At 42.5% G+C, this 27768-nt stretch overlaps 2 protein-coding genes and 1 pseudogene across 6 annotated transcripts in view; 2 read left to right on the forward strand and 1 right to left on the reverse strand.

Annotated features, from left to right (window-relative positions):
• The window catches only part of LOC139393224 (protein SCO2 homolog, mitochondrial-like), a 4931-nt gene extending 264 nt beyond the window's left edge, over positions 1-4667 (forward strand). For 2 of the 3 annotated variants that reach the window (XM_071141671.1, XM_071141670.1), the window contains exons 2-3: positions 79-191; positions 3153-4667. In XM_071141671.1, coding sequence (XP_070997772.1) covers positions 3169-4110 — 942 coding nt within the window. In that variant the 5' untranslated portion in view covers positions 79-191; positions 3153-3168 and the 3' untranslated portion in view covers positions 4111-4667. The remainder of the gene's footprint in view (positions 1-78; positions 192-3152) is intronic. The other variant, XM_071141672.1, reaches the window with a different exon arrangement.
• Positions 4668-5082: 415 nt separating this feature from the next.
• Positions 5083-13420, reverse strand: LOC139393223 (condensin-2 complex subunit H2-like; annotated as a pseudogene).
• Positions 13421-16956: 3536 nt separating this feature from the next.
• On the forward strand, positions 16957-23872 carry LOC139393057 (suppressor of cytokine signaling 2-like). Of its 3 annotated transcripts, XM_071141394.1 has the most exons (5): positions 16984-17114; positions 17439-17500; positions 18293-18329; positions 18659-18927; positions 21709-23872. In XM_071141394.1, the coding sequence occupies exons 4-5, from the start codon at positions 18801-18803 to the stop codon at positions 22185-22187; spliced, it is 606 nt and encodes a 201-aa protein (XP_070997495.1). In that variant the 5' UTR covers positions 16984-17114; positions 17439-17500; positions 18293-18329; positions 18659-18800; the 3' UTR covers positions 22188-23872. The 3 variants fall into 3 exon arrangements, with proteins under 3 accessions (XP_070997494.1, XP_070997493.1, XP_070997495.1); XM_071141393.1 differs by lacking the exon at positions 18293-18329 and having other exon boundaries at positions 16957-17114; XM_071141392.1 differs by having other exon boundaries at positions 16983-17500.
• Positions 23873-27768: the final 3896 nt, after the last annotated feature.

The raw sequence follows: 27768 nt of genomic DNA on the forward strand, positions 1-27768 counted from the left end.
GTTTCTAAACCTATACTGTCTTGGTAGTAGTGCTGTGTGGTATGGTTTGACAAGTATGATTGTGGTATGGTTTGACAGGGCCAGGACGATTACAGAGCTAAATCCTGTGGTGTTATAAGATTGAATGATCATCAAGGACAACAACCACCCGAGCCACTGCCTGTTCACACTGCTATCATCCAGAAGGCGAGGTCAGTACAGGTGCATCAAAGCTGGGACTGAAAGATTGAGAAACAGCTTCTATCGCAAGGCCATCAGACTGCTAAACAGCAATCGCTAACTCAGAGAGGCTGTTGCCTACATTGAGACCCAATCACTGGACACTTTAATAAATGGATCACTAGTCACTTTAAACAATGCCACATTAAATGTTTACATATCTTACATTACTCATATCACATGTATATACTGTATTTTATACCATCTACTGCACCTTGCCTATGCCGCTCGGCCATCGCTCATCCTTATTCTTCTACCTGGCTATTCTTTAAAAGTGCCTTCCTCACCATCTTAAATAAGCATGCCCCTCTCAAAAAATGTAGAACTAGGAATAGATATAGTCCTTGGTTCACGTCAGACGTGTCTGCCTTTGACCAGCACAAAAACATCCTGTGGCGTTCTGCTAAGGCAAGCTTTTTCAAACAGAAATTTGCATCCTGTAGTACTAACTCAAAAAAGTTCTGGGACACTGTAAAGTCCATGGAGAATAAGAGCACCTCCTCCCAGCTGCCCACTGCTCTGAGGCTAGGAAACATTGTCACCACTGATAAATCCGCTATAATTGAGAATTTCAATAAGCATTTCTCTACGGCTGGCCATGCTTTCCACATGGCTACCCCTACCCCGGTCAACTGCCCGGCACCCTCCACAGCAACCCGCCAAAGCCCCCACCATTTCTCCTTTACCCAAATCCAGATAGCCGATGTTCTGAAAGAGCTGCAAAATCTGGACCCCTACAAATCAGCCGGGCTAGACAATCTGGACCCTCTCTTTCTAAAATGATCTGCCGAAATTGTTGCAACCCCTATTACTAGCCTGTTCAACCTCTCTTTTGTATCGTCTGAGATTCCCAAAGATTGGAAAGCTGCCGCAGTCATCCCCCTCTTCAAAGGGGGTGACACTCTAGACCCAAACTGCTACAGACCTATATCTATCCTACCCTGTCTTTCTAAGGTCTTCAAAAGCCTAGTTAACAAACAGATTACTGACCATTTCGAATCCCACCATACCTTCTCCGCTATACAATCTGGTTTCAGAGCTGGTCATGGGTGCACCTCAGCCACGCTCAAGGTTCTAAACGACATCATAACCGCCATCGATAAGAGACATTACTGTGCAGCCGTATTCATCGACCTGGCCAAGGCTTTCGACTCTGTCAATCACAACATTCTTATTGGCAGACTCGACAGCCTTGGTTTCTCAAATGATTGCCTCGCCTGGTTCACCAACTACTTCTCTGATAGAGTTCAGTGTGTCAAATCAGAGGGCCTGTTGTCCGGACCTCTGGCTGTCTCTATGGGTGTGCCACATGGTTCATTTCTCGGGCCGACTCTCTTTTCTGTATACATCAATGATGTTGCTCTTGCTGCTGGTGATTCTCTGATCCACCTCTACGCAGACGACACCATTCTGTATACTTCTGGCCCCTCCTTGGACACTGTGTTAACTAACCTCCAGACGAGCTTCAATGCCATACAACTCTCCTTCTGTGGCCTCCATCTGCTCTTAAACGCAAGTAAAACTAAATGCATGCTTTTCAACCGATCGCTGCCTGCACCTGCCCGCCCGTCCAGCATCACTACTCTGGACGGCTCTGACTTAGAATACGTGGACAACTACAAATACCTGGGTGTCTGGTTAGACTAAACTCTCCTTCCAGACTCACATTAAGCATCTCCAATCCAAAATTAAATCTAGAATCGGCTTCCTATATCGCAACAAAGCATCCTTCATTCATACTGCCAAACATACCCTCGTAAAACTGACCATCCTACCGATCCTCGACCTCGATGTCATCTATAAAATAGCCTCCAACTCTACTCAACAATCTGGATGCAGTCTATCACAGTGCCATCTGTTTTGTCACCAAAACCCCATACACTACCCACCATTGCGACCTGTACGCTCTTGTTGGTTGGCCCTCGCTTCATACTCGTCGCCAAACCCACTGGCTACAGGTTATCTACAAGTCTCTGCTAGGTAAAGCCCTGCCTTATCTCAGCTCACTGGTCAACATAGCAGCACCCACTCGTAGCACGCGCTCCAGCAGGTATATCTCACTGGTCACCCCCAAAGCCAATTCCTCCTTTGGTTGTCTTTCCTTCCAGTTCTCTGCTGCCCATGACTGGAACGAATTGCCTATCTGTAAACAGCCCATCTATCTACCTACCTCATCCCCATACTGATATTTATTTATTTAGCTCCTTTGCACCCCAGTATCTATTCATCTTCTGCCGATCTACCATTCCAGTGTTTAATTGCTATATTGTAATTACTTCGCCACCATGGCCTATTTATTTCCTTAACTTACCTCATTTGCACTCACTGTATATAGACTTTTTGTTTTCTTTTGTTCTACTGTATTATTGACTGTATCTTTTGTTTATTCCATGTGTAACTCTGTGTTGTTGTATGTGTCCAATTGCTATGCTTTATCTTGACCAGGTCGCAGTTACAAATGAGAACTTGTTCTCAACTAGCCTACCTGGTTAAATAAAGGTGAAATAAAAATAATAAAAATAAGTACATATTCTCATTAACCCAATTAGATTTGTCTGTTTTAAGTAGTTGTTGGGGTATTGTTAGATTACTTGTTATATATTACTGCACTGTCGGAGCTAGAAGCACAAGCATTTCACTACACTCGCATTTCACTACACTCGCATTACCATCTGTGTATGTGACCAATAAAATTTTATTTGAATGGGCTGGTATGCCTTGGGAACACATAGCTTGCTTACATTCTCACTTTTCTGTTTTCCCCTAGTTACCACAGCCGCAAAGTCAAAATTGGCTATATCTTTAAAACGCATTAAAATAATTAGGTTAGGTTTAACACTCACATTTTAAGAAGATAAATTGTAGAAATAGACAGGGTTTGTGGCTGTGGTGACTAGTGATGACCCTTTATCCCTTTATTCACCCCCCTCTAGGTTTTCTGGGGGAAATATGCTGGGACTTGTAGGCTTCATAGGGGGTGACCTCCATGCTACGTCTGGGAGACTCCTGAGATGCACCTTGAGGTCTTCAACAGTCCAACAGACTTCTGGCTCCACACACCACCCCCAGAGGGCATGGCTCGCCTCACAGGCACCCCTCTGTGGACACCATACCCCTAAACATAGGACCGGGCTATATGGCCCTTTTACACACCCGCAACAGACACTGGGGAGTTCCCGTGGCCCCTTCTCCCTACCCCTTTTCACCCAGAGGGTCACCCTCTCCCAGGGACCCAACACCTCCACAGCCAAGATCAGGCTGCGAACGCGGCTGGTGGTCACCCTGCTTTTCGGCGGGGGACTGCTTGGCACCTGGTGGTACGTGCGTAAGGAGAAGCAGCAAAATCACCAAATGCAGCGTATAGCGCAGTTGAAAAAGGTGGCCCTGGGCCAGGGAGACTTCAGCCTTCTCGACCACAGGGGGCACCGCAGGACCAAGAGAGACTTCCTGGGTCGCTGGGTGCTCCTCTACTTTGGCTTCACCCACTGCCCTGACATCTGCCCCGATGAGCTGGATAAGATATCTGCTGTGGTCAGCGCTCTGGACAAGGACCGATCTCTCCCAGCGGTCCAACCACTGTTTGTGACGGTCGACCCGGAACGAGACGACGTGGCGGCCCTGGAGAGGTACGTGAAGGACTTCCACCCCCGGCTGATCGGCCTGACGGGTACCCCAGAGGAGGTGAAGGTGGCGGGGAAGGACTACAGGGTGTACGCCAGCCCTGGACCGAAGGATGAGGATGGGGACTATATAGTGGACCACACCATCCTCATCTACCTGGTCAACCCAGATGGGCTGTTCCTGGACTATTACAACAGGATGAAGGACGACGTGCAGATCGCTGAGAGCGTCAGGAACCATATGAAGAGCTACATCAAACTCTCTGAATGAATGACGGTAACCACACCAACAAGACTCTATCAAAGGCCTTTAGTATGTTACACTTAAGCTGAACCCAATGTCCAGATAACAATCCTCCATCAGAAATGAGGCCCTGTGAATTGTTCTCAGACCAGACTGAACCACAACAATATGGACGCTTCATCGAGGCTATGATGATTCTGTGTGTGCAATAAGTTTTTTTTGTCTGACACCAATAATGGTTAGGATATGAAATTGTCTTCATACTAGTCTTTTGTCAAGGGCATACAATCACTAGTATACAGACACTAGTAGGTGTTGCAGTATTGAAAGTGTCTTCATATAATCTTTGTAAAATCTACATGCTCGTTTTATTTTATACACGTTTTTGGCCGTTGTAAAAAAAATCTATATAATTTCCTTACAAACCAGTGAAACATAATTTCCCAATTTAGGTTGATCTCTTGAATGAAAGAAAAATGATCACATCCTCTCATCTGATATAGAAAATGTATGATTTCTACACCACTTGGACAAATATGCAAATAAAAACCAACGTATAGAATTGTCATGGATACGAAGGCAAACATTGTGAACAGGGTGATAATTCTTAGGGTCAGTCAACACTACCAACATACCCTGAATGCCACATCTGGTAAATATATTGTGTAGATGCAGGTGATTGAGGTAAAGAGAGATTATTTCTCTTGACAGAACCAGAGGAATACACAGACATGATACACACAGACAAGACATACAGAGGACAGAGACACCAAAGATCAAACAATAGACGGGGTTGAAATTAAAGAGCAAGTACGTGAGGAGAGAATAGGTGCAGCCAGGTTGTTGATAGAGCAGGTCAGTACCAGTGGTCCGGTAGGCACAAGTGGCGTCACACACAGGACTGCGTACCACGTTTCAGAGTAATGGGTCTCTAGTCCCCACGGAGTCAGGAGGCAAGAGCGCGCACACACACACACACAGGATCATGAGATGTATGGGTCATATAGGGTCGTAGGTTGCTGCAGGGGCTTTCTTGAATCGTTGGTTGGCCCGGTGTTTGCTGAGCAGAGTGAGTCCCATGGTGTCGATGCTTTCCTCGAGACCCTCACTCCTGTCGATCTCCACTGTGTAGTCGTTGGCCTGAAGAGGAGAGAGCATGATAATAACCTGATGGCACAGTGTCCTGATGGTTGAGTAATGGGAGTTACTGTAGACAAATACACCTTGAACTAGAAGCTATCAAACTCATTTGTCATACAATAAAATCAAGTATCTCGAAATATCAAGTGTTCAGTGTCAAGACTAAACTCCAGACAGTGGCTGATTATGCTTGATTAGATTGAATGAATTGAATACAGCACAATCACACACTCACCAGTTGAAGGGAAGCCAACATGTACTTGCATGCCTCGAAGTTGTCCATGCCGTGGACTATAGAAGAGAAGGTCCTCCTCTGGCCCACACTGCTCAAAGCCGCTACGATCCTGTCCCCATAGTCATGGATGTCAAAGGTAGCACGCACCTCCTACAGAGACATGGGGTCAGGAGGTTTAGCCAACACTAGAAATCACCAACGGGGTGAACAATGATATCATTTTCCATTAGAATAGAATAGATACTTGATCTACAGCAAAATGTCTGGAAAGTAAGCCATTGAATCTTACCTGATAGGTGAGTTCCGGTCGTATTTTATCCTCCCATTCCTTCACTCTTTTCGACAGCGCCGTCTCCTGGGCATAACCCTGGGAGTTCACTAGGAACTGCTCCTGAAATATGAAGGAAGTGGGGGGGGGCATCAGGAACATCAGTGACTAGCTACACAGAACCCTCTAGTATTTATCGCTGTAACATGACCCAGAAAGACTCGCTCATTGAGACCGTATATATGTACCACACTCTTCTTCACCAGGTCTTCGTAACTTAGTCTGTCCATGTCTTCCCCTGGCAGCGACAGAAACATTGTAAACATACTCAGAACTATACCATCTTTGCCTAAGATTGCCTACAGTGTCTTAAAACTTTCCTGAGTGGTTCACAAAGTGGTTTTAACATCTGTGTTTTGTGTTGTCAAGTAACATATCATTGTGGAGTGACACTAATACATTAGTCCAACTCTACAGTCACACAGTCGAGACCTCATGGCTCTGTTTACACCTTGCCTTAAAATATGTGCAGTTAATAGCAGGAGTGAATGTGGTCTGAGAGATAGAAAGACAGACAGGACAGTGTCTACCTGGTACGAAGTCCTGTCCACTCAGAAAGTCAGCCGGGGCTTCATCAGTCAAAGGGTCATGTTCGTTGTCAGAGAGGTCATCAAGCAGGCCTAGCAGGTCGTGGTGTCTGAGGCCCTCTAACTCCTCCTCCCTCTCGTCCAGCTGCAGGTACGTCCTTCTCAGCTCCTCGTCAGACACAAACACACCCTGTAAGGGCAAAAGGTTGTATGTTCAGTACATAAAAACAGCAAAAAATGCTTCGTGCATCATGACCCATAGCAGTACAAACACATACTGTTTTTCCAAGAATCCTCTTCCGGGTCTTCAGCTTGTCTTTCATTTGACTCATATAGATGTAGTTCAAGTCTGTAACAGAAATACCACTTGCTGTAAGTGCCAAATAATAGTGGGTTCAAAAGATAACGCCTCTATCTCCTGTCATTTAGTTATGAGATCCACCCTTACCTGTATACGTGGGTCCATTCTTTAGCCTGGGTTCACGGGGGTAATCTGCAACAAGAGGAGGCATTTGTCAGGTATATTCCATCCGAGTCACAGTCTTCATAAAAACACCAACACACACTACTTACAGGTGCCAGTGTACCAGGTCCAGAAGTCTTGCAGCGCAGAGAGGCCTTTCCTTTTCCGCTTCCCAGAATCATCCAAACCCGGAGGAACCTTGTAACATCTTCCTATGGTGAAAGAACACATATTTAACACAGACAGGACCCCTCATAGAAAATACACTGACATCCTCTCAGTGAGTAAGAGTCAGTTGAACAGCATCTCATCGATAGGAAAATGTTTCCTCACCTGTTTTCAAAGGCTTGTCCTCGCCGACTGTATCATAAAGGTCATGTAACCTCCATATGTTTGCCTGCATCACAACAATCATCACATCACAAAGACAACAACAAAAAACTAAGTGCGTACTAGAATGGTTATTTTTTATCTCGAAATGTATGGTGGTTTATCCCCCGTGTCTGTGGTTGTGACGAGTAACCGTACCGTTTGGGCCCTCTCCTCCTCCTTCCTCTGTTTCTTCTGCTCCTCCTCAGAGAGCTGCTGGACTCCTCCCCTCTCCCTCAACAGCCTCCCTTCGCTGGGGTCCTGTGAGAGAACAAGTTAGAACACACGGATACAAGAGATCAATAAACAGAACACATGATAATACAAAATCGTACACAATTCAACACAAGGTCCCATAAAAGGGCTACAATAAAGGGGTTACTAGCTGCAATGGAACTAGGCATGTGTGAAACCTACGGTTCCTATGCAGGTATGCATATATATACAGTGCATTTGGAAAGTATTCAAAACCATGGTCTTATTCCACATTTTGTTGTATTTCAGCCTGAATTCTAAATCTATTAAATACCCCATAATGACAAAGTGAAAAAAATGCTGTCTTTTTTCAAATTTATTGAAAATGAAATACAGAAATATCTCATTTATATAAGTATCCACACTCCTGAGTTAACACGTTAGAATCACCTTTGGCAGCGATTATAGATGTAAGTATTTTGGGGTAAGTATCTAAGCGCTTTGCACACCTGGATTGTACAATATTTGCCAATAATTTTTTTCTACATTCTTCAAGCTCTGTCAGATTGGTTGTTGACCATTGCTAGACAACCATTTTCATGTCTTGCCTTAGCTCTACAAGCAGATTTAAGTCAAAAATGTAATTCAGCCACTCAAGAAGATTGTGTCTTCTTGGTAAGCAACTCCAGTATAGATTTGGCCTTGTGTATTAGGTTTTTGTGCTACTGAAAGGTGAATTGTTCTCCCAGTGTCTGGTGGAAAGCAGACTGAACCAAGTTTTCCTCTAGGATTTTGCCTGTGCTTAGCTCCATTCCATTGATTTTTTATCCTCAAAAACCCCTTAGTTCTTAACGATTACAAGCATACCCATAACATGATGCAGCCACCAATATGGTTCAAAATATGGAGAGCAGTACTAAGTAATGTGTTGTATTAGATTTGCCCCAAACATGACACTTTGTATTCCGGACAAAAGGTGAATTGCTTTGCCACACTTGTTGCAGTATTACTTTAGTGCCTTATTGCAAACAGGATGCATGATTTGGAATATTTGTATCCTCTATAGATTTCCTTCTTTTCACTCTGTCAATTAGGTTAGTATTGTAGAGTAACTACAATGTTGTTGATCCATGCTCAGTTTTCTCCTATCACAGCCACTAAACTATGTAACTGTTTTAAAGCCCCCATTGGCCTCATGGTGAAATCCCTGAGCAGTTTCCTTCCTGTCCGGCAACTGAGATAGGAAGGACACCTGTATCTTTGTAGCGACTGGGTGTATTGATACACCATTCAAGTATAATTAATAACTTCACCATGTCCAAAGGGATATTCAATGTCTGCTTTTTATTTATTTTCTACCCATCTACCAATAGGGGACCTTTGCGAGGCATTGGAAACCTCCCTGGTCTTTGTGGTTGAATCTGTGTTTGAAATTCACTGCTCGACTAAGGGACCTTACAGATAATTGTATGTGTGAGGTATAGAGATGACGTAGTCATTCAAAAATCATGTTAAACACTATTGTAACACACAGAGTGAGTCCATGCCACTTAAGTGACTAGACTCACTCCAATTTGTGTACAGCCCTATCAGATCCACAGATGATGCAATTGGTATTGCCCTTTCCCACCTGGACAAAAGGAACACCTATGTGAGAATACTATTCATTGACTACAGCTCAGCGTTCAACACCATAGTGCCCTCAAAGGTCATCACTAAGCTAAGGACCCTGGGACTAAACACCTCCCTCTGCAACTGGATCCTGGACTTCCTGATGGGCCTTGCCACCCCCAGGTGGTAATGGTAGGTAACAACACATCCGCCACGCTAATCCTCAACACAGGGGCCCCTCAGGGGTCCGTGCTCAGTCCCCTCCTGTACTCCCTGTTCACTCATGACTCCACGGCCAGGCACGACTCCAACACCATCATTAAGTTTTGCCGACAGTGGTAGTAGGCCTGATCACCGACAACAACGAGACAGCCTATAGGGAGGAGGTCAGAGACCTGGCCATGTGGTGTCAGGACAAGAACCTCTCCCTCAACGTGATCAAGACAAAGGAGATGATTCTGGACTACATGAAAAAGGAGGACCAAGCACGCCTCCATTCTCAAGGACGGGGATGTAGTGGAGCAAGTTGAGAGTTTCAAGTTCCTTGGTGTCCACATCACCAACAAACTGTCATGGTCCAAACACACTAAGACAGTCGTGAAGCGGGCACGACAAAACCCATTCCCCCTCACAAGACTGAAAAGATTTTGCATGGTTCCTCAGATCCTCAAAAGGTTCTACAGCTGCACCATCGAGAGCATCCTGACTGGTTCACTGCCTGGTATGGCATCACTGCCTGGTATGGAAACTGCTCGGCCTCCAACCACAAGGCTCTACAGAGGGAAGTGCATACGGCCCAGTACATCACTGGGGCCAAGCTTCCTGCCATCCAAGACCTCTATACCAGGCAGTGTCAGAGGAAGGCCCTAAAATTGGCTAGATAACAGTTAACGTTACATTATAACATATCCGTTAGGTGCTAGACTCCAGCCACCCTAGTCATAGACTGTTCTCTCTGCTACCACACGGCAAGCGGTACCGGAGCACCAAGTCTAGGTCCAAGAGGCTTCTAAACAGCTTCTACCCCCAAGCCATAAGACTCCTGAACATCTAATCAAATGGCCACCCAGACTATTTGCATTGCCCCCCCCCCCTTACACTACTGCTACTCTCTGTTGTTATCATCTATGCATAGTCACTTTAATAACTCTACCTACATGTACATATTACCTCAACTAATCGGTCCCCCTGCAAGTTGACTCTGTACCGGTACCCCCTGTATATAGTCTCGCTATTGTTATTTAACTGCTGCACTTTAATTACTTGTTACTTTTATTTCTTATTATTTATTTTTTACTGCATTGTTGGTTAGGGACTCGTAAATAAGCGTTTCACTAAGGTGAAACTTACACCTGTTGTATTCGGCGCATGTGACTAATACAATTTGATTTGATAAGCAGATTTTTACTGCTGAACTTAGGCTTGCCATAACAAAGGGCTTGAATACTTATTGACTCAAAACATTTCAGCTTTTAATTTTTTATTCATTTATGAAAATTTCAGAAAACACAAAATGTGGAAAAAGTCAAGGGGTGTGAATACTTTCTGAAGGCAATATATATCTATATATCTATATATGTGTAGGAGTATGTGTGTGTGTAAGAGAGAGATATTTCTACGTTCCTACCTGGTGTCTGTCAATATGTTCCTCAGGTCCCTGGTCCATCTCCATCCCGTTGTCCTCCAGGGTCAGGAAGTTCTCCGCACCGGCATCAGCACCATCGTCCCTGGCAACGCCCGACATGGCATCCCCTGCTGCAAGCTCTGCGTCATCTGGACACACAACAACAATAAGGAAGTCAACACCCGGCCATAGCTTAGAAATACACATTAAAGAACTGTATATTCCATTTGAGCTGGTCCTTGCAACATGGTATGGGATTTAGTGCTCTGTTGGAGGCAAAACACATCACAAACGCCCCCAGAGAAACCAAATCTATGGGGTGTTTTCTATGATCAGTCGGCTGTTTTGGCTTGACTACAGTTGTGTACAGTATATAGACCTAGACACAGTAATGTACAACTGTTGATATACTGTATCCATCTCTACCTTGGTGCCCGAACAGGGTGACGGGGACCAGGGGTGCGTCAGACAGGGCGTCCCTGAGGAAGTGGGACTGAGAGGAGGCCAGGAGGAATCAGAGACTCGGGGGGAAGAGGGGCCACGTCCACATTCTAAGGAACACACAGGGCAATAATTTACACAGATAGAATTATGGATACACACACACACACACACAAATCATTTAGTCTGATTGAAACACCAATCAATATATTGTACATTCTGGGGGGGCATTTATAAAGGGTTAAATGTTTCCAGAGGGGGACACTCACTGTGTTGGCCTCGTTCTTCATCTCTGACTGCAGTGAGACATCTGTTGTATCCTGGTCTAAGGAGTCAAACTGGGGGAACAACAAAAAAACAAACAACAGTAAAATCAGGTGATAACAGTGTTGGGCCAGAACTAAAGCCTGCTACACACACCCTATGGCTCTCTTTGGCCAGGGTTCCCTCGCCCAACTGTCACCGCCCCCAGCTCCACACTCTTACCCCGCCGTCATCATCATTAGCATTGTTGGAGGAGGCCCCATCCGTGCCATCCTCTCCAGATGTCACTGCTCGTTTATCTTTCCTGAAAATGACAGGTACAAATCCCTTTAACTCAATGGGAAAGGAAGTGAAGAAGCAGAGCAGCATGAAGACTGGTGGCTTGAGTGGGCCTGTGTGTGTTCACAGGGAGCGAGGCAGGGTACAGTGCCTTCCGAAAGTATTCATACCCCTTGACTTATTCCACATTGTGTTGCACTACAGCCTAAAACTCCAAATCCCCCCCCCCCACCCATCCACCCTCCCATCCACACACAATACCACATAATGACAAAGTGAAAGCATGTTTCTAGACATTTTTGAAAATGAAATACTGAAATATCTCATTTACATATTAGAATTAGCATGTTAGAATCACCTTTGGCAGTGAATACAGCTGTGAGTCTTTCTGGGTAAGTCTCTAAGATCTTTGCACACTGGGATTGTACAATATTTTCACATTCTTTTTTAAATTCTTCAAACTTTATCAAGTTGGTTGTTGATCATTGCTAGACAGACATTTTCAGGCCTTGCCATAGATTTTAAAGCCAATTTAAGTCTACTATAACTAGGCCAATGCTTTGTCTTCAGGACATAAAGTTATTTTATTTGACATATTTGTTTGCAGTTTTACTTTAGTGCCTTATTGCAAACAGGATGCATGTTTTGGAATATTTAGATTTTGTACAGGCTTCCTTCTTTTAACTGCCTTTCTGTGTTTGAAATTCACTGCTCGACTTTGGAACCATACAGATCCTTTTATGTGTGTGGTACAGAGATGAGGTAGTCATTCAAAAATCACGATAAGCACATATTAACTCCTGAACTTATTTATGCTGGCCATAAATGGGTTGAATAGTTATTGACTCAAGACATTTCAGCTTTTAATTTCTTATTTATTTGTAAAAATGTCTAAAAACATAATTCCACTTTGACATTATGGGGTATTGTGTGACAAAATCTCAATTGAATCCATTTTTAATTCCGTCTGTAACAACAAAATGTGGAAAAAGTCAAGGGGTGTGAATACTTTCTGAAGGCACTGTACTTACTTCTTGTTTCTGTCATTGATGTAGTCCAGAGTTTGGTACACCAGGTTGTACAAATGCTCCACCTGAATCAAGCAATAATAACAAAATAATGCATTTTAATAAAGTGTTTCCCCTATATTCATTTAGCAGCAGCAGCCTGCTAAATTGTTGCCTCCCCCCAAAAAAATTGATAAAAGAATTATATGATTTTGTTTTGAAAATAATTTGAGGAATGGAAAACTTTGTGTAAACCGAAACCACTTAAGCCAGATATAAACTGTGTAGAAAAGATAATGGACCTATACGTTTAAAAAATAATAATATAATCTTTGAGAACTAACAAGAAGGAATATTATATGAAACCAGCCTATGATGTTCTTCTTTTCTACCAAACAACTTCTCACCTTCTTGCTGTAAATGCATGCTGAGCCTTGAATGAGCAGCGCTGCCTCTGCAAAGTTAAGAGTGGTTTTGCCCCCGTCGAACGAGATGCACATCTCATCCAACTGCCAGACCAGAGAGACAATATGACAGTGGTAAGTGCAGTGTATATCAATGTGTGAGAGGACAAGCTTTCTTAACAGTCTACTCCAGCCTTGGTCTGTGTGATTTTCAACCCAGTTAGGACTCAATTCAAGGCTGTGTTTGTGTGTTGACACACAACATTGTTGTTAATACAGTACTTTAAGTCTATTTTATTTACATGATTTGCCCCATAGTGCATGCCACGGGCTCATTCCTACCTCCTCTAGATAATCTGCCAACTCCGAGGCCACATCAATGTCCCAGTTTTTCGTGAGCTCCCGGATAGGCTGCAACAAATGGGTGAATCGAGTCTCCACTGTGTCCATGGCTCCCCTTAAAATGAGAGATCAAATCATGTCAGATTTGAATCGGTGTGATTTTTAGAAAAGCTAACACTTTATTCAGTAGCTATCTACAAAATAGATGGGTTGACATTTAGTTATCTAGCTAGAGAACGTTTAAATTCACAGAAAATTCTAATTTGGTTTATATAGTTGCTAACGAACTAACCGGGGCTGCAGGTTACCAAGTGGTTAGAGCGTTAGACTTGTAACGGAAAGGTTGGAAGATCGAATCCACGAGCAGACAACGTAAAAATCTGTTGTTCTGCCCCTGAACAGGCCGTCATTGAAAATAATAATTTATTCTTAACTGACTTGCCTAGTAAAATACAAAAAATAACCTACTACTGTAACGTTAGCCAGCTACCAAAATGTTTTAACACAAACATACATTAAGTGCTATTAGACTCACAATCACTGTAGGCGTTGATTCACAAAAGACAAAGGTGTCCCAAATTTATAAACATGTAATATGTGTTGATAAACTTTGGAGCCCTTTCAAAAAATCCGCGCGTCCACTATTTTATTTTATATTAGCGCGAGATTTTCTTATTCGCCGACTTAGTTTCCTCTCTGACGTCGGCGTCAACAGAGCCAGGGTTTTTGCGGTTTGCTGCCATCTACTGGCGGAAGTACTACTAAAAAACAACCTGTATCCTTTTTTAAAATTTCACCTTTATTTAGCGAGGTAGGCTAGTTGAGAACAAGTTCTCATTTACAACTGCGACCTGGCCAAGATAAAGCAAAGCAGTGCGACACAAACAACAACACAGAGTTACACATGGAATAAACAAGTCTATATACAGTGTGTGCACATGGCGTGAGGAGGTAAGACAATAAATAGGCCAGAGTAGCAAGTAATTACAATTTAGCAAATTAACACTGGAGTGATAGATGTGCAGATGATGGTGTGCAAGTAGAAATACTGGTGTGCAAAAGAGCAGAAAAGTAAATAAAAACAATATGGGGATGGGTGGGTTATTTACAGATGGGCTATGTACAACTGCAGCGATCGCTTAGCTGCTCGGATAGCTGATGTTTAAAGTTAGTGGGGGAAATATAAGTCTCCAGATTCAGCGATTTTTGCAATTCGATTCAGCGATTTTTGCAATTCGTTCCAGTCATTAGTAGCAGAGAACTGGAAGGAAAGGCGGCCAAAGGGGGTGTTGGTTTTGGGGATGACCAGTGACATATACCTGCTGGAGTGCGTGCTACGGGTGGGTATTGTTATCGTGACCAGTGAGCTGAGATAAGGCGGGGCTTTACCTAGTAAAGATTTATAGATGACCTGGAGCCAGTGGGTCTGGCGACGAATATGTAGCGAGAGCATTCAGGTCGCAGTGGTGGGTGGTATATGGGGCTTTGGTGACAAAACGGATGGCACTGTGATAGACTGCATCCAGTTTGCTGAGTAGAGTGTTTGAGGCTATTTTGTAAATGACATCGCCGAAGTCGAGGATCGGTAGGATAGTCAGTTTTACTAGGGTATGTTTGGCGGCGTGAGTGAAGGACCCTTCTCACCGAAAGATGGAGCACTTGGATTTTATATTTACAAACCATCCTTGAATAAGTGTGACGTTCGATGCTTGTGGCCAGTAAAGGCGGCGTTCACACACAGATAGCTCAAATCTGATATTTTTCATAATCAGATCAAATATCTTGTCAATCATTTAAACATGTTTATATCAGAATTTGGCAGCCTGTGGAAACGCAGCCTTAGTTATCGTTTTGAAATCAAAGGAGCACCTGTGTCATATTAACCACTTCTGATTTGTTATCGAAATACCAAAACATCAGCCAATGTGTTGTCTCTCTTGTCGTGATGTGTGTTTTGTCCTATATTTATATATATATTTTGTATTATTTTTAATCCCAGCCCCCATCCCTGAAGGAGGCCCTTTTCCTTTTGGTAGGCCATCATTGTACATAATAATTTGTTCTTAACTGACTTGCCTAGTTAAATAAAGGTTAAATTATTTTTTTTAAATATGCAAAAAAAAATATGCAACATGCAACATTTCATTTTATGCAAAACTTCTCCAGTTGATGTATACATTTTCAACTTTTATTGGCCTAATTCACAATGTTATTTGACTTTGCCTCTAGCATGTGCTCTATATAACCCATGCATCAAAAGCATTTATTGTGGTTCAGTTTTTAACCAGTAGTGGGGAAACTATTCTAAAAAAGATAGTTTACCAAGCTACCAATTAGGCGTACTTCACACTGCAAGAAGTAAAGCAACTAAAGCCACTACATTCAAACTACTTCGCGAAAAATTGTCATATCTAAACATGAAATGTCGGACAACAAATTTTTAAAACAAATTACTCGGGAGTCAGCTGTTCACAGAACATGTAATTTAGCCTATTGCAAAACATGTTTCATGTGAGAATTAGTCAGGTTTGATGCCAAAGTAGTAAGACCATTTTTGCTAAAAGGGCTAATTAACTACTGAAAAAATACTAAGGTTTGAATTAGCTCAATACCACCAAGCGCCTGCAAAATGTAGTGAAATTACTAGTTGAACTAGTCTACCTTGTAGTTCGCTAATCGCCACTCCCCAACACTGTTAACCCTTGCGTTAAATTCTATGTCGGGCAGAAATTTGTGTTTGAACCCATACTTTTGTACAAAGTACAGAGAATGGATAATCCCACCCATAACCTTTGTCAACTACTTATTATATAGGGACCGCCAGCATACCCCCAGGTGGTAGTGATAGGCTAGACTAGCCTATGATGCCCAGGCATTGTCCACAGAACCATAATACCTTTTCCGACACACATATAGTGATGCCCTTCAGGGCCTTTATAACAGTCTATGTGAGTGATATTCTCCTTTCAGACCTATTGCATTGCATCTTCTCCCTAGGCCTGTTGCATGTTTGACGATGAAGCCAGCAGGAGGCCTATTTGTCAAAGTCTATCAGGGATCCAGGCCTAATTGCTAAGTAAGGTCATACATTTATCAAATAGCATGCACTTGTTGTGTAAAGTGATTTGAGGCCCTGAACCTACTCGTCTTTCCTGCTGCGTCCGCACCCCATCCATCTCTCTGTCCCAGCGGACAGCGCGCCCATTTTGACTAGGACCCTACATCTTTAATGACCATCATTAATCAATGTTATGCCTGCATAACAGCACGTGTGAGTCCCCAACAAAGACTCGGTATATTCAAAGGCAAACAAATAAGGTGGTTAATTAAAAAGTTAGTTAGACAAATTATTCGGGCACAATCCCATTTAAAATGGGATTTGCGTGTTTATTGTAGCCCATAACAACAGGCGGGTTAGGGTTTAGAACGGGACACTTCATGGTTTCCATGAAAATGCAGGTTTCTTCGAAAGGATTTTCTTGGAATTTTGTATCTCTCTCCCGCTCTCCCACTCGCTCTCTTTCTTCCATTCGCTCTCATACACGTGCACGCGCGCACACACACGCACGCACGCAATTGTATTCATGAGGTGCAGCTGGCTTGGCAGTTGGCACTACCTTAAAAATGGTTGCGCTCTACACCACGTGACGCGATTCCTGGAAAGTTCTTGGAAATCGGTATTTTGTGTGTAGCTGTGGGTTTAATGGGGATTTGGTTATTAAAAACACATACCGAAGGAAAGGGATTCAACGCCGCGGAAAAGACTGTCATTGGGATCTGTACCAAAAACAAGACACGCGTGGTTTGGTGACTTTCTGTATGGTGTTTTAAATCTGAACATTACCAGCAGTGAGCGAGTCGTGCCGACTTGCCTCGGTCGCGAGACGTTGTCATTGCCTGTTTTGCACTACGGGTTGGAAAAATATTCTTAGTTTGTTTGCCATCGCCAAAATGACAACTGATTGATTAGCCCGCCAGAACATAAATAATACGACATGGAAATCCCTAGCTATGTAATCTGTCAGTGTGATCGACATGGCTAAACTAGCTAGCTGTTCCATGGAAGTGTATAGCTAACGAGCGGTTTTGTGCTTTGTTTATTCATCTTAGTCCCCCTTTTCTTTAGGGAGAAGTGTATTTGAATTACCATCGGTAGAGTCGTTTGGTGCTGGATCCACTCGCAAATAGGTGAGATTTCATTAATGTAACTCTGTTCATAGTATATTTACTTTGTAAACTAGCTAGTCAGCATTAGATAGCTGAACTGTCAATTTAGAAATGTGTTGTGAACATACGAAATAGTCGATGGCACGTGCTTTATTGGCTGTAGAACAGTGGTTATTTAAAAACGTTGCAAATTTACACGACCACAATGTAAGCTTTAATGTAGCCTACACAAAATAATCAAATAAACATTGCTACAATAGACAAGCTGCAAACACCGAACAAGGCTGATGATGGGGATTTCTGTTTTCAGTATCCCCCGCCCTGCATATAGTGAGTTTTAACTGCCATTGCAATTTCCGAGAAGTAGTCGATTTCGCAGAACGTTCCGTAATCTGTTTTTTATTTATTTGAATGCGGACAAACGTTTCCTAATCTTTAATTTCCACGCAGCAATTGTAATACATCGAGCATTTAAGTGAACGGTAAACATCGAGCCTATTGCACATTGTTTTATTGAAGATTTATCAAGTGACTGAATTAGGCTTTTCAGTGTCCACATTGTTTCGTGCTCCCTTACTTGCCATGTTTAAAAATAAAAGCTTTTGCAAACGTAACCCCATTCATATACATCAACTACCTTTAGCGCCCACTGAAGTGTCTTCTGGCAGGGGAGTTAGAACCCCGACGCTCGTTCTGAACGTTAAAACGCGTCACTTGCTGTACGATTTGGAAACATGTTTCATATCAGCAAGAAATGCAATCACGCCTGTTATGGGGTTAGGGTTCTCACACGGCTATATTTCCATGTTACAGGGGTACCAGTACCGAGTTGATGTACAGGCTGTACGAGGTAATTGAGGTAGATTTGTAGATTACTGTAGGGGTAAAATTAGTAGTCAACAGGAGATATATACATCTCATTAGCAGCAGTTTGTGATGCGTTAGTGCAAAGGTGGGTCAATGCAGATAGCTATTTGGCTTGGGGGTAGAAGCTCTTCAGGGTCCTGATGGTGCATTGTTACCGCTTGCGTACGGTAGCAGAGCGAACAGTCCATGACTCGGGTGGCTGGAGTCAAGCACCTAACGGATATGTTATAATGTAACGTTAGCTGTTACTTAGCACGAATGTCCGTGACTAAACTGAATTAATTTACGTGTGTTGTATTTATTAATTTACAGGACGATACATAAGATTCGAGAAGAAACTTGCAGAAGAAACTGGTTTTGCGACTGTGGGGCAACTGCCTGTCTTCTGGGGAATATTTTTGCATTTGTCGGATGACTTTTGGCCTACGGCTGGGCAATTTCGGGTGGTTCCCCAATGACCTGCCACTCACCCGAATCCACGGATACCATCGAAAACGAGAGAAGAACGGATACCGTGTCACGGGTTGAAGATTCCGACGAGACTCGCATCGCTCAGACCATGAAAGACCTTAAAAATACAGGTGAGTGCATGTCCTCATTTTATAGTTTTAGATTACATCCACACACATTTCGACATGATTACTAATGTTCCTATTTTCAGCGTTCTAGTACAGTTTTACTATCACCGTTCCATACATACGAGCATGACGATGTCAATAGCATTTATGAATTACAAATCAACGAGAGCCTAACTTTCAAAATATTTTTGTAATAAAACTCAAGTCATGCATCTCTATGGCCCTGAGAACGAGTGATTGTAAAGCAAACTAGTTTGAAAGTATCTTATCTACATGCTCGTGCCCATATCTAGCACGATATGCATGCGGTCATGCTGTATGCACTGTCTGTACTCATTATGCATGGTTGAAAATAACTAAACAAGGCACACTTGGTATTTCATCGTACAATGAATGCATTTCACCCTTATTTATCCTGAACAGTAACTTGTTTAGTGTCTTGAAATTCGTAGTAATTCGTGCACGAGGTACTGTTAAGACACTTCACTTTGTTTTCAAGTCGCAGAATGTATATTACGTTTTGTTATAGGCTATTGTGAGTTGACGACTTTCTTTTTTTACAGTTAGATGCATTCAAATGAGAATTCTCAGAACATGTCTATGAATTAATACAATTTGCCTTCATATGTTCGGTGTTTATGTACCTTTTTCTTAATTAAGTCACAAGCATTGTGTTCATTTACTTTCTAATGAACCGTATGTTTCACTTCAAATGCATTTATAGAATTCCCATTATGGGAATGCTGTGGAGCGGGTCATTATTTTTAAGAGATGCACAAAAAGCTGTTCCAATGCTGTGATCTTAAAATAAGGTGTTCATTTATTAGGTAGACATGTGGGCTATTCAAAGAAAAGTATCTTTCATGTATTTTAAGAGGCATGTATTACCATTAAAGGGAAATAAAAAATGTAATTTCATATTCATCTCCAGAAACATCAACATATGTGAAGATGGCAGATAAGTGTTTTCAATGACATCCCCAATTATTAGTAGACATTGCTTACTAATTGGTTTGTCATTGGAAACACTTAACTGAAAACAAGTGTATTTTTCACATGTTGGTGATGAATATAAAGTATAATTTATTTTTCTGAGCAAAGCACATAGGACAGCTTCCCCTTTGTATTATTGCCTTATTCACAGTAATAAAGAAAGACATAGTTGCGTGTTAAACTTTTAATGTTGAAAAGCGATCTCAAGTGTAAATACAGTACATACACTAAAGTGGCGATCATCAACTAGATTCAGCTGCGAGCCGATTTTATAAAACATTTTCTTGAGTGGATGGTCGGAGGCCAGAAACATAATTACATATTAGTTAACTGCAAATTGACCTCAAGAAGCCCAAACAGATATTTGACTAAAACGTAATTTCAAACTTTGCTAACATTTGTATACGATCTTGTTTCTCTATACATGGGAATAAATCACTTGGTGCTGATTTACTGTAGTTTATGTCCAATAAATTCTATACAAATTATATACAACAATTTTAACTGAGTTAGTTAAGGAAGTCAGTCAATTGAAATTTCATTAGGCCCTAATCTATGGATTTCACATGACTGGACAGGGGCGTAGCCGTGGGTGGTCCAATGTCCTCCCAGGCCCACCCATGGCAAAGGGTGTCTACTTTCAAGAACCTGAAATATATTTTTATTTAACACCTTTTGGTTACTACATGATTCCATATGTGTTATTTCATAGTGTTGTCTTCACTATTATTCTACAATATAGTAACAATAAAGACCCTTGACTGAGATGTGTCAACTTTTGACTGTCTATTCAGACCCCTTTGACTTTTTCAAGATGTTACATTACAGCCTTATTCTAAAATTGATGAAAATAACAATTGACACACACTACCCCGTAATGACAAAGCAACTTCTTTTTTTTAATATAAATTGAAATATGTAAATGTGATAAGTATTCAGACCCTTGTTAAAGCACAGTGATTACAGCCTCTATTCTTCTTGGGTATGAGGCTACAAGCTTGGCACACCTGTATTTGTGAGTTCCTCCCATTCTCTGCAGATCCTCTCAAGCTCTTGTCAGGTTGGATGGGGAGCAGCACAGCTATTTCCAAGTCTCTCCAGAGATGTTCTAACTGGGCCACTCCTGTGTTGTCTTGGCTGTGTGCTTAGGGTTGTTCTCCTGTTGGAATATGACCATTCGCCCCAGTCTGAGATCCTGAGGGCTCTGGAACAGGTTTTCATCAAGGATCTCTCTATATTTTGCCTTGATCCTGACTAGTCTCCCAGTCCCTGCCACTCAAACATCCCCACAGCATTATGCTGCCACCACCATGCTTCACCTTAAGATGGTGCCAGGTTTCCTCCAGACGTGACGCTCGGCATTCAAGTACTGGAGAATTTCTAACCTTCACAAATCCAGTCAAACAAAGTTTTTGTGTGGAGGGGGGGTTGGAGATGGCAGACAGTTGCTGCTGCAGTGTACGCTGCTGCAGTGTGCACTAACTGCAGAGATTCCCCTCATACATTTTACTTCAGAAGTCACTACATAAATTGTGAGAATTTAACATGTTAACCCAGTGGAATTTGTTTTAAAATTCCTGTGGACAGGATAGGGGGATAATTTTTTTTTTTTTTAGGTTAAAGGCTTAAATTCAGGTTTAGTTGTATAGTTTCTGACTGTGCACATGTTCATGTATGACCTTTTGATTTGGATTACCGTCTTTTATCATTAAAAGGAATCTTGTTTTGTTTGAGTAGCCCAGTGTTTTGTCCCGTCTCCTTGTGCTAATGCATGTGTTTCTCTCCTAACAGGCTGGTACTGGGGCAGCCTGACTGCCAACGAAGCCAAAGAGATTCTCCAGGATGCATCGGAGGGCACCTTCCTGTTGCGAGATAGCTCCCAGAGGGACTACCTGTTCACCATCTCTGCCATGACCTCTGCCGGCCCCACCAACTTGCGCATCGAGTACAAGGAGGGCAAGTTTAAACTGGATTCGGTGGTGCTGATCAGGCCCAAGCTCAAGCAGTTTGACAGTGTGGTGCACCTGGTGGAACACTACGTGCAGCTGTCCAGGACTACCAGTAAAAGGCCGTCGTCAGGGGCATCGCAGTCCCTGGCCCCACCCAACGGGACGGTTCAGCTGCTCCTGACCAAGCCTGTGTACACTGCCACGCCCTCTCTACAGCACCTGTCCCGTATCGCCATCAACAATGCCACCAGGCAGGTGCAGGAGCTGCCTTTACCCAACAGGCTAAAAATCTACCTGACGGACTACAGTTACAATGTATAGTAGGACTACGAATCCCAGATGTGGTGTGGGGTAGAGAGCACTGCACCTGCCATGTAGTGGCTATCACCCAGTCTGAAGTCTACCTTTAGCCCCAACCACTAGACATGGCTTGACGGCCCCTGTACTTCTGGAAGAATTGATGTTGAGCAATATGGTTAGAGCCAAGTCAGTCATCTAATCCTCAGGAAGCTAGGTGGAATTTCTCCCATATTACTACACCCTTCCAGTTCATTTAGTGCTACAGTTGTTCATCAAAAAGGGCTTAGGAGTTGGAGCTAAGGGTTGATTTCAGACCCAGGTCATGTTCATAATCTCTGAAACTGGTGCACATTTTTGTTTAAGTGGTGGTATACCCTGCCTGCAGACCAGCTCAGTTATCAGGGTTTCAGACCCTTCTGAACGAGACCCAGGAGGGGTGGCAGTTAGCGCACTTTTTTTTTTCTTGTTTCAAAGCTTTGTTACTTTTCATAATCTGCCTCATGTCTGAGACATGAGCATCTGACACGGTATCCACTTTCATTCTGAATGATGTTTGTTCATATTCTCTTTTTTTACATTTTTTGTACTGTAATTATAAGAAGGTGTCTAACTACATGTTGGAACTAGTCATTTAACTAAAATTTTCAGTAGCTTTGAGGTAGTTTCAAATAAATCTTGGTGGTATTTTCAGTATTACTTTTTTGCGTGTAGCAGACTACTGGAACTACACACAACCTGTTTTTTTTGTTTTTTTTGTCAAATTGGACAGAACTACTTTTTTGGCATCAGACCTACTTAATTGTCACTTGAAAGCGTTTTGGTGTTTAATAGGGCTGAATATTTGAGTCCAGGTTGATTTTTCACGTAGCAGTTTGTGAAAAACGTGTTCACTACATCCAATCACTTTAGTTAAGTAAGCTATAAATGTAGCTTCTTCCAGTGCGAAGTAATTGGTAACTTGGTAAACTATTTTCAGTGTAGCTTCCCCAACACTGATTTTTTTTAAATTTTTGTTCACTCAGTTCAGATTTTTGTTTTGATAAAGCACAAGCAATTTACAGGCTTCAAATCTGATGTTTGTATCTCTCTCACTGTCTCCCTGTCTCCTCCTGCTAAGAGGTTAAAATTAATTGATTTCAGGAAGTTCTCAATCCTGGATGTTGCTCCCACTACGCATCACTTCTGTGAAACATCTACTTAATCACTGCATTTTCTTTCAATAGGAAATGCCCTTGAGCAAGTCAATGCTCACACCTCAGAACTAGGCCTTGATTAGACACAGGCTGTATCTAATGTCTAGCTATTATGGCTGTGTTATAAGAAGGAATTACCTTTCCAAGCGCATATTGGATGTTCGCCCAGGGGTTTTCATTGGATCAACGTGAATCTTACTTTAATCAACATTTTGCAAGTATTTATTGATTGTTCTACTGTGTTTCCTATAAAAGTTACAAATAAAGCATGTTTTATCAGCCTCAATTCTGTGATTTGGGAGGCAATAATGCAGGGGTGTCCTGGCGCTCCTGTGTATTGTTTGAGTCATTCTCAATTTACAGAAGGTTCAGTGTGAACAATTCTTGCAGAATATTCCAGAATTCACTCTTGATACATGATCATGACATTTACTGTTTTCGTATGGTGCTTAAATACAAGTGTTTTTACTTTCTCTGTGAGGAAATCAGAAAAATAAAACTTAGTGAGTCTTCTCTCTGTGTGACGTTTATTTTCAGTTTAAATTTAGCTGTAGGCTCTGGGGCAAGAGGTTGGGTCGACGTTGAGGGGGCACAGGGATGGGACCCCAGTCTATTATTTTTGTTTGAAATTAAACATCATACAACCAGCCCATCGGCCACTAAAACAATCGATTCCTGCTACTGAGACCTGGCTTGGCTTGCAACAGCGCTGGCACACACAGCGCTGGTCTCTGTGGGTTAGTTGGTTGCATTCCTGCGGCTTCTACAGCAGGATGCGCCGTTTAGACTTGGCTGAGGCAGATAAATGGAGCGGCTAGAATTTGATGCAAGACAGAGACTCATCAATCATGTCTGTCCTGCAGAATATAGTTCTGTAAATTAATGTTCTGGAATGTTGAGTTGTCCTGAAATAATATTCCTCTTAGCAGCAGATACAAAATGCTGTTCAAAGGTGCCGATTGGAGTAGACTGAATTGAAGCAATTTCCAATTTAATTTATGCTTCAGTAGGCTATATGTTCAATTTCCACCTGCAGCTTTGTTCAGCTTTATGTAGTGCATGTTGGATCCATCCTTGCTCACAGTAGTGGCTTACCCTCTGAGAGAACACACTGCACAGCGGCTGCAGCCTGCTTAGCTCTGGGCCGTCCTAGCTAGCGCTGGTTTGGTGAGATCAGGCTGGGTATTAGATCGGATTCTGCATGTGGAGCAGAATGAGAATTTAAGCCCCGCGCCAATGCTTACACTTTCTATAGGGACTATGTTCTGTATTGGTCGCATGATGGAAAGGCCGGTAGTGTAGTGATGTTTGCTGCTGTACCTGCAGGTTGTCACCTTCCCCAGTCCCAAACCACATTAACCCCAGTAAGCGAGGAGAAAGGTTTAAATTTAGTAGGTTGGGAAACCTGCCTGTTTGGTAACACTACCTGAACAGTCAATATGGACTGATTTTGTGTCCAGACAGTAGCAGAAAGCATTTTTCTGAGAAATCTACTGGGTCTGAGAACAATCCTTGATAAGGGGCAAGAAGTGCTATTGGAGAGGCAGCTTTGGAATATGTTCCTATGTTGCATAACTCATTGCTAACAAATTGCATCTTGCTAATGTGTGTGCCTTGTCTCTTTGTGTTATATACTTCAAGTCACCTGCAAAGCACATCTGTCAACTACTTTTATAATACATCACTAAGAGGCATAACACTTGCTTCATTACATGACAGAGGAACAGGTTATATATTTTTGTTTTACGGAAATGGTCAATGTGACTCCACATTGCTTCCTGCCTTCATAATCTGAGACCGCTGCAGACAAAGTCTTGTTGTAATGGCTGCAACAGAAGAGCTACTGTATCAACCAGGACTCAAAGGTAAGACCGATGATGACCGGTTGAATAGGAAGAAGACATGGAAGAAGGTTGTCAATTGTCATATCGACCATGGATTGGGGTCAGGATTTCCCCTGCTCAGCTGTAGGGAAGCTATCTGACACTCCCTGAATGGAGAGTAAGTAGACCTACTAGAGTTGATGTCTGTCGTTGGCTGCAAAGCTCTCACCGGGTCACTAGGGCCTTTTTTTATCTCACTGTAAACCTGTCAGTCGCTTTCTGTTATCAATCACCAGTCCAACCTGTTCTGGTATCCGTTATTATTACTGGGATATTTAAAAGGCAAGTACAGCATCCTTGTTCTTGTCATTCATATCCAAGTCTACCATGCAAATATGAAGCCTGGTAACAGCCTCAACAGATCAGTTGGGACATGAGTTTCAGAGCTGATCTTATCATATCTGGACATGGTTCAGTAATGCAGAACTGGGTGCAGCTAGACACATTTGAATGTTTTACATTAATTGTGCAGGATTATTATTATTGTGCTCTATTATTGTAGTATTATAAACACCTTTAAAGAGATGCAGAAATGTTCCTTCGTCTCTGTTTGCATTCTCATGTAATTATGTTGGCTTGACTCTGCAGCCATATAGGTTTTAGACTGGACACTGTTCTGAGAGTTAAAATGCTTTGCACTGGCACTTCACATTGCCACACGGATGGGACATGAGGTTCAGATGTAACTGAAAATGGCAGGTCAGATTAACATGACAATGATGACATAGAGGCCTGCCTGTCAACATGGGTTTAACTCATTAACTGATGTCACATGGGATCCCATCAGGGATTTATACTCAAGGCTTCGGCTCCCTCACAACTTACAGTGTTTTTAGTTTAATAAGAATGATAACTGTTTTGTTTTATTGTTGACACAGAAATCAGTCTAAAGCTGTTTATTTACGCAAGCAGCCCAGTTCTGATCATTTGCTCATAATTGGGCAAAATACTCGAATTGGGCTGCCTGTTTAAAGGCAGCCATAAAAGCAAAAATAATTGTAGAGTTTTTTAGTAGAATTGATTTCCTATCAAATAGATCCAGTAGCAATTTTGTTTTTCAGAAGTAGAAGAAACACATTGACATTTAGTAAATGCATTGTTTGCAAGACAAACATGAGACATGTTAATTATGCCAACGACAGAATATTTTTGGGAAGAGCCATCAGAGAGGAAAGACCGCTTGGCTCATGTTTAGTCGGACATTACATAGCTGTGCCCCTGATGAGGAAGTAAACGGGCCGGCAATTGCATTGGAGAACGTTCCTCCGTGGCTCTTTCTGAAACCAAGTTTAGATGTGGATATGATTGAGGGCAGGAGAGAATGGGGTGGGGATGTTATTTGGTGTGTGGAGAGATATGTAAATAATCGGTATTATTTGTTTTTAAGGATAGATACAGATGGTTCGAAGGATCCAGGCAGTGGTAGGGTGGGGGCTGGGGTGTATATTCCAGGTTTCAATGTTGGAGTATGTAAGCGGGTAACTGACAAGTCTATGCGGCCGAGTTGATGGCCATGATTCCAGGTTTGAGATGGGTGGAGGAGATGAAACCACTCAGAGAGGTGATCTGCTCTGATTCGGCTGCAGTGTTGAGTGGTGTGAAGAAGGGCAGGTCAGAAAGGGGAGACTTGTTTGTGGAGATGATGGTGCTGTTAATGGGATTGCAGAGGATGGGAGTGGTGGTAAGCTTTTACTGGGTTCCCGCCAATGTGGGTGTGGAGGGTAAATGAGAAGGCTGATGTGGTGGCTAAGAGTGCTGTGAGGAGAGCGGGGGTAGATATTCAGGTCCCGCTGGGCTGCAGGGAAGTCAAGTCCTTGATCCCGGCAAAAGGGCTTGATTTTTGGCAAATGGAGCGGGATGCTAGTGGGTAATGGGAGGCAATTTTATCTTGTGCATGGGTCAGTAAAGGAAGAGGTGGAGAGAGAGGATTTAGGTGAGAGGATGATGTGTGGAGTAGATAGGGAGAGATTATGTGACATGGTTAGAGAGGCTGGACGGGGTTGAGGTATGTGGAGTGGTGTAGTGGGGGGAGGAAAGTGGTGTCTAGGGTTCTATGTTACTTTCTTAAAGGAACAGGACTAATGAAGCTAATCACATCTTATCCGTCAAATGCTTTGTAAACAGGTGTAGACTAACTAGGGCTGTGACGATAAATAAAATAACCGTCAAAACCTTTTAAATTGGCATTCAAATTAAATTAAAACATTCATTTTAGGATGAACAAAAAAAAAAAAACTTTATTTTCATGTAGATACATTTGACCTAATAGCAGGAGTTTTCACTAATGATTATAATCAATTGTTTAGCTAAATTAGTCTATTAAAAGTTCTACATCTCCTCCTCTTTCCAACGGTCCTTTGATGTTCCAGCAGCTAATCGGCTAGATGCGCAGGGGGGTGTAGAGCGCTATAGGCTGTGGCGCTTCAGTACAAAAATATTTATTTTATCCAATGCACATTTTCATTGCTTGCTAGTAAATAAATAAATTGGTATTCTTTTTAAAAAAAAAGGTTGGATTTGTCTGCA

Source organism: Oncorhynchus clarkii, chromosome 33, assembly GCF_045791955.1.
Source record: "Oncorhynchus clarkii lewisi isolate Uvic-CL-2024 chromosome 33, UVic_Ocla_1.0, whole genome shotgun sequence".
In the NCBI taxonomy this organism is placed as follows: domain Eukaryota; kingdom Metazoa; phylum Chordata; class Actinopteri; order Salmoniformes; family Salmonidae; genus Oncorhynchus; species Oncorhynchus clarkii.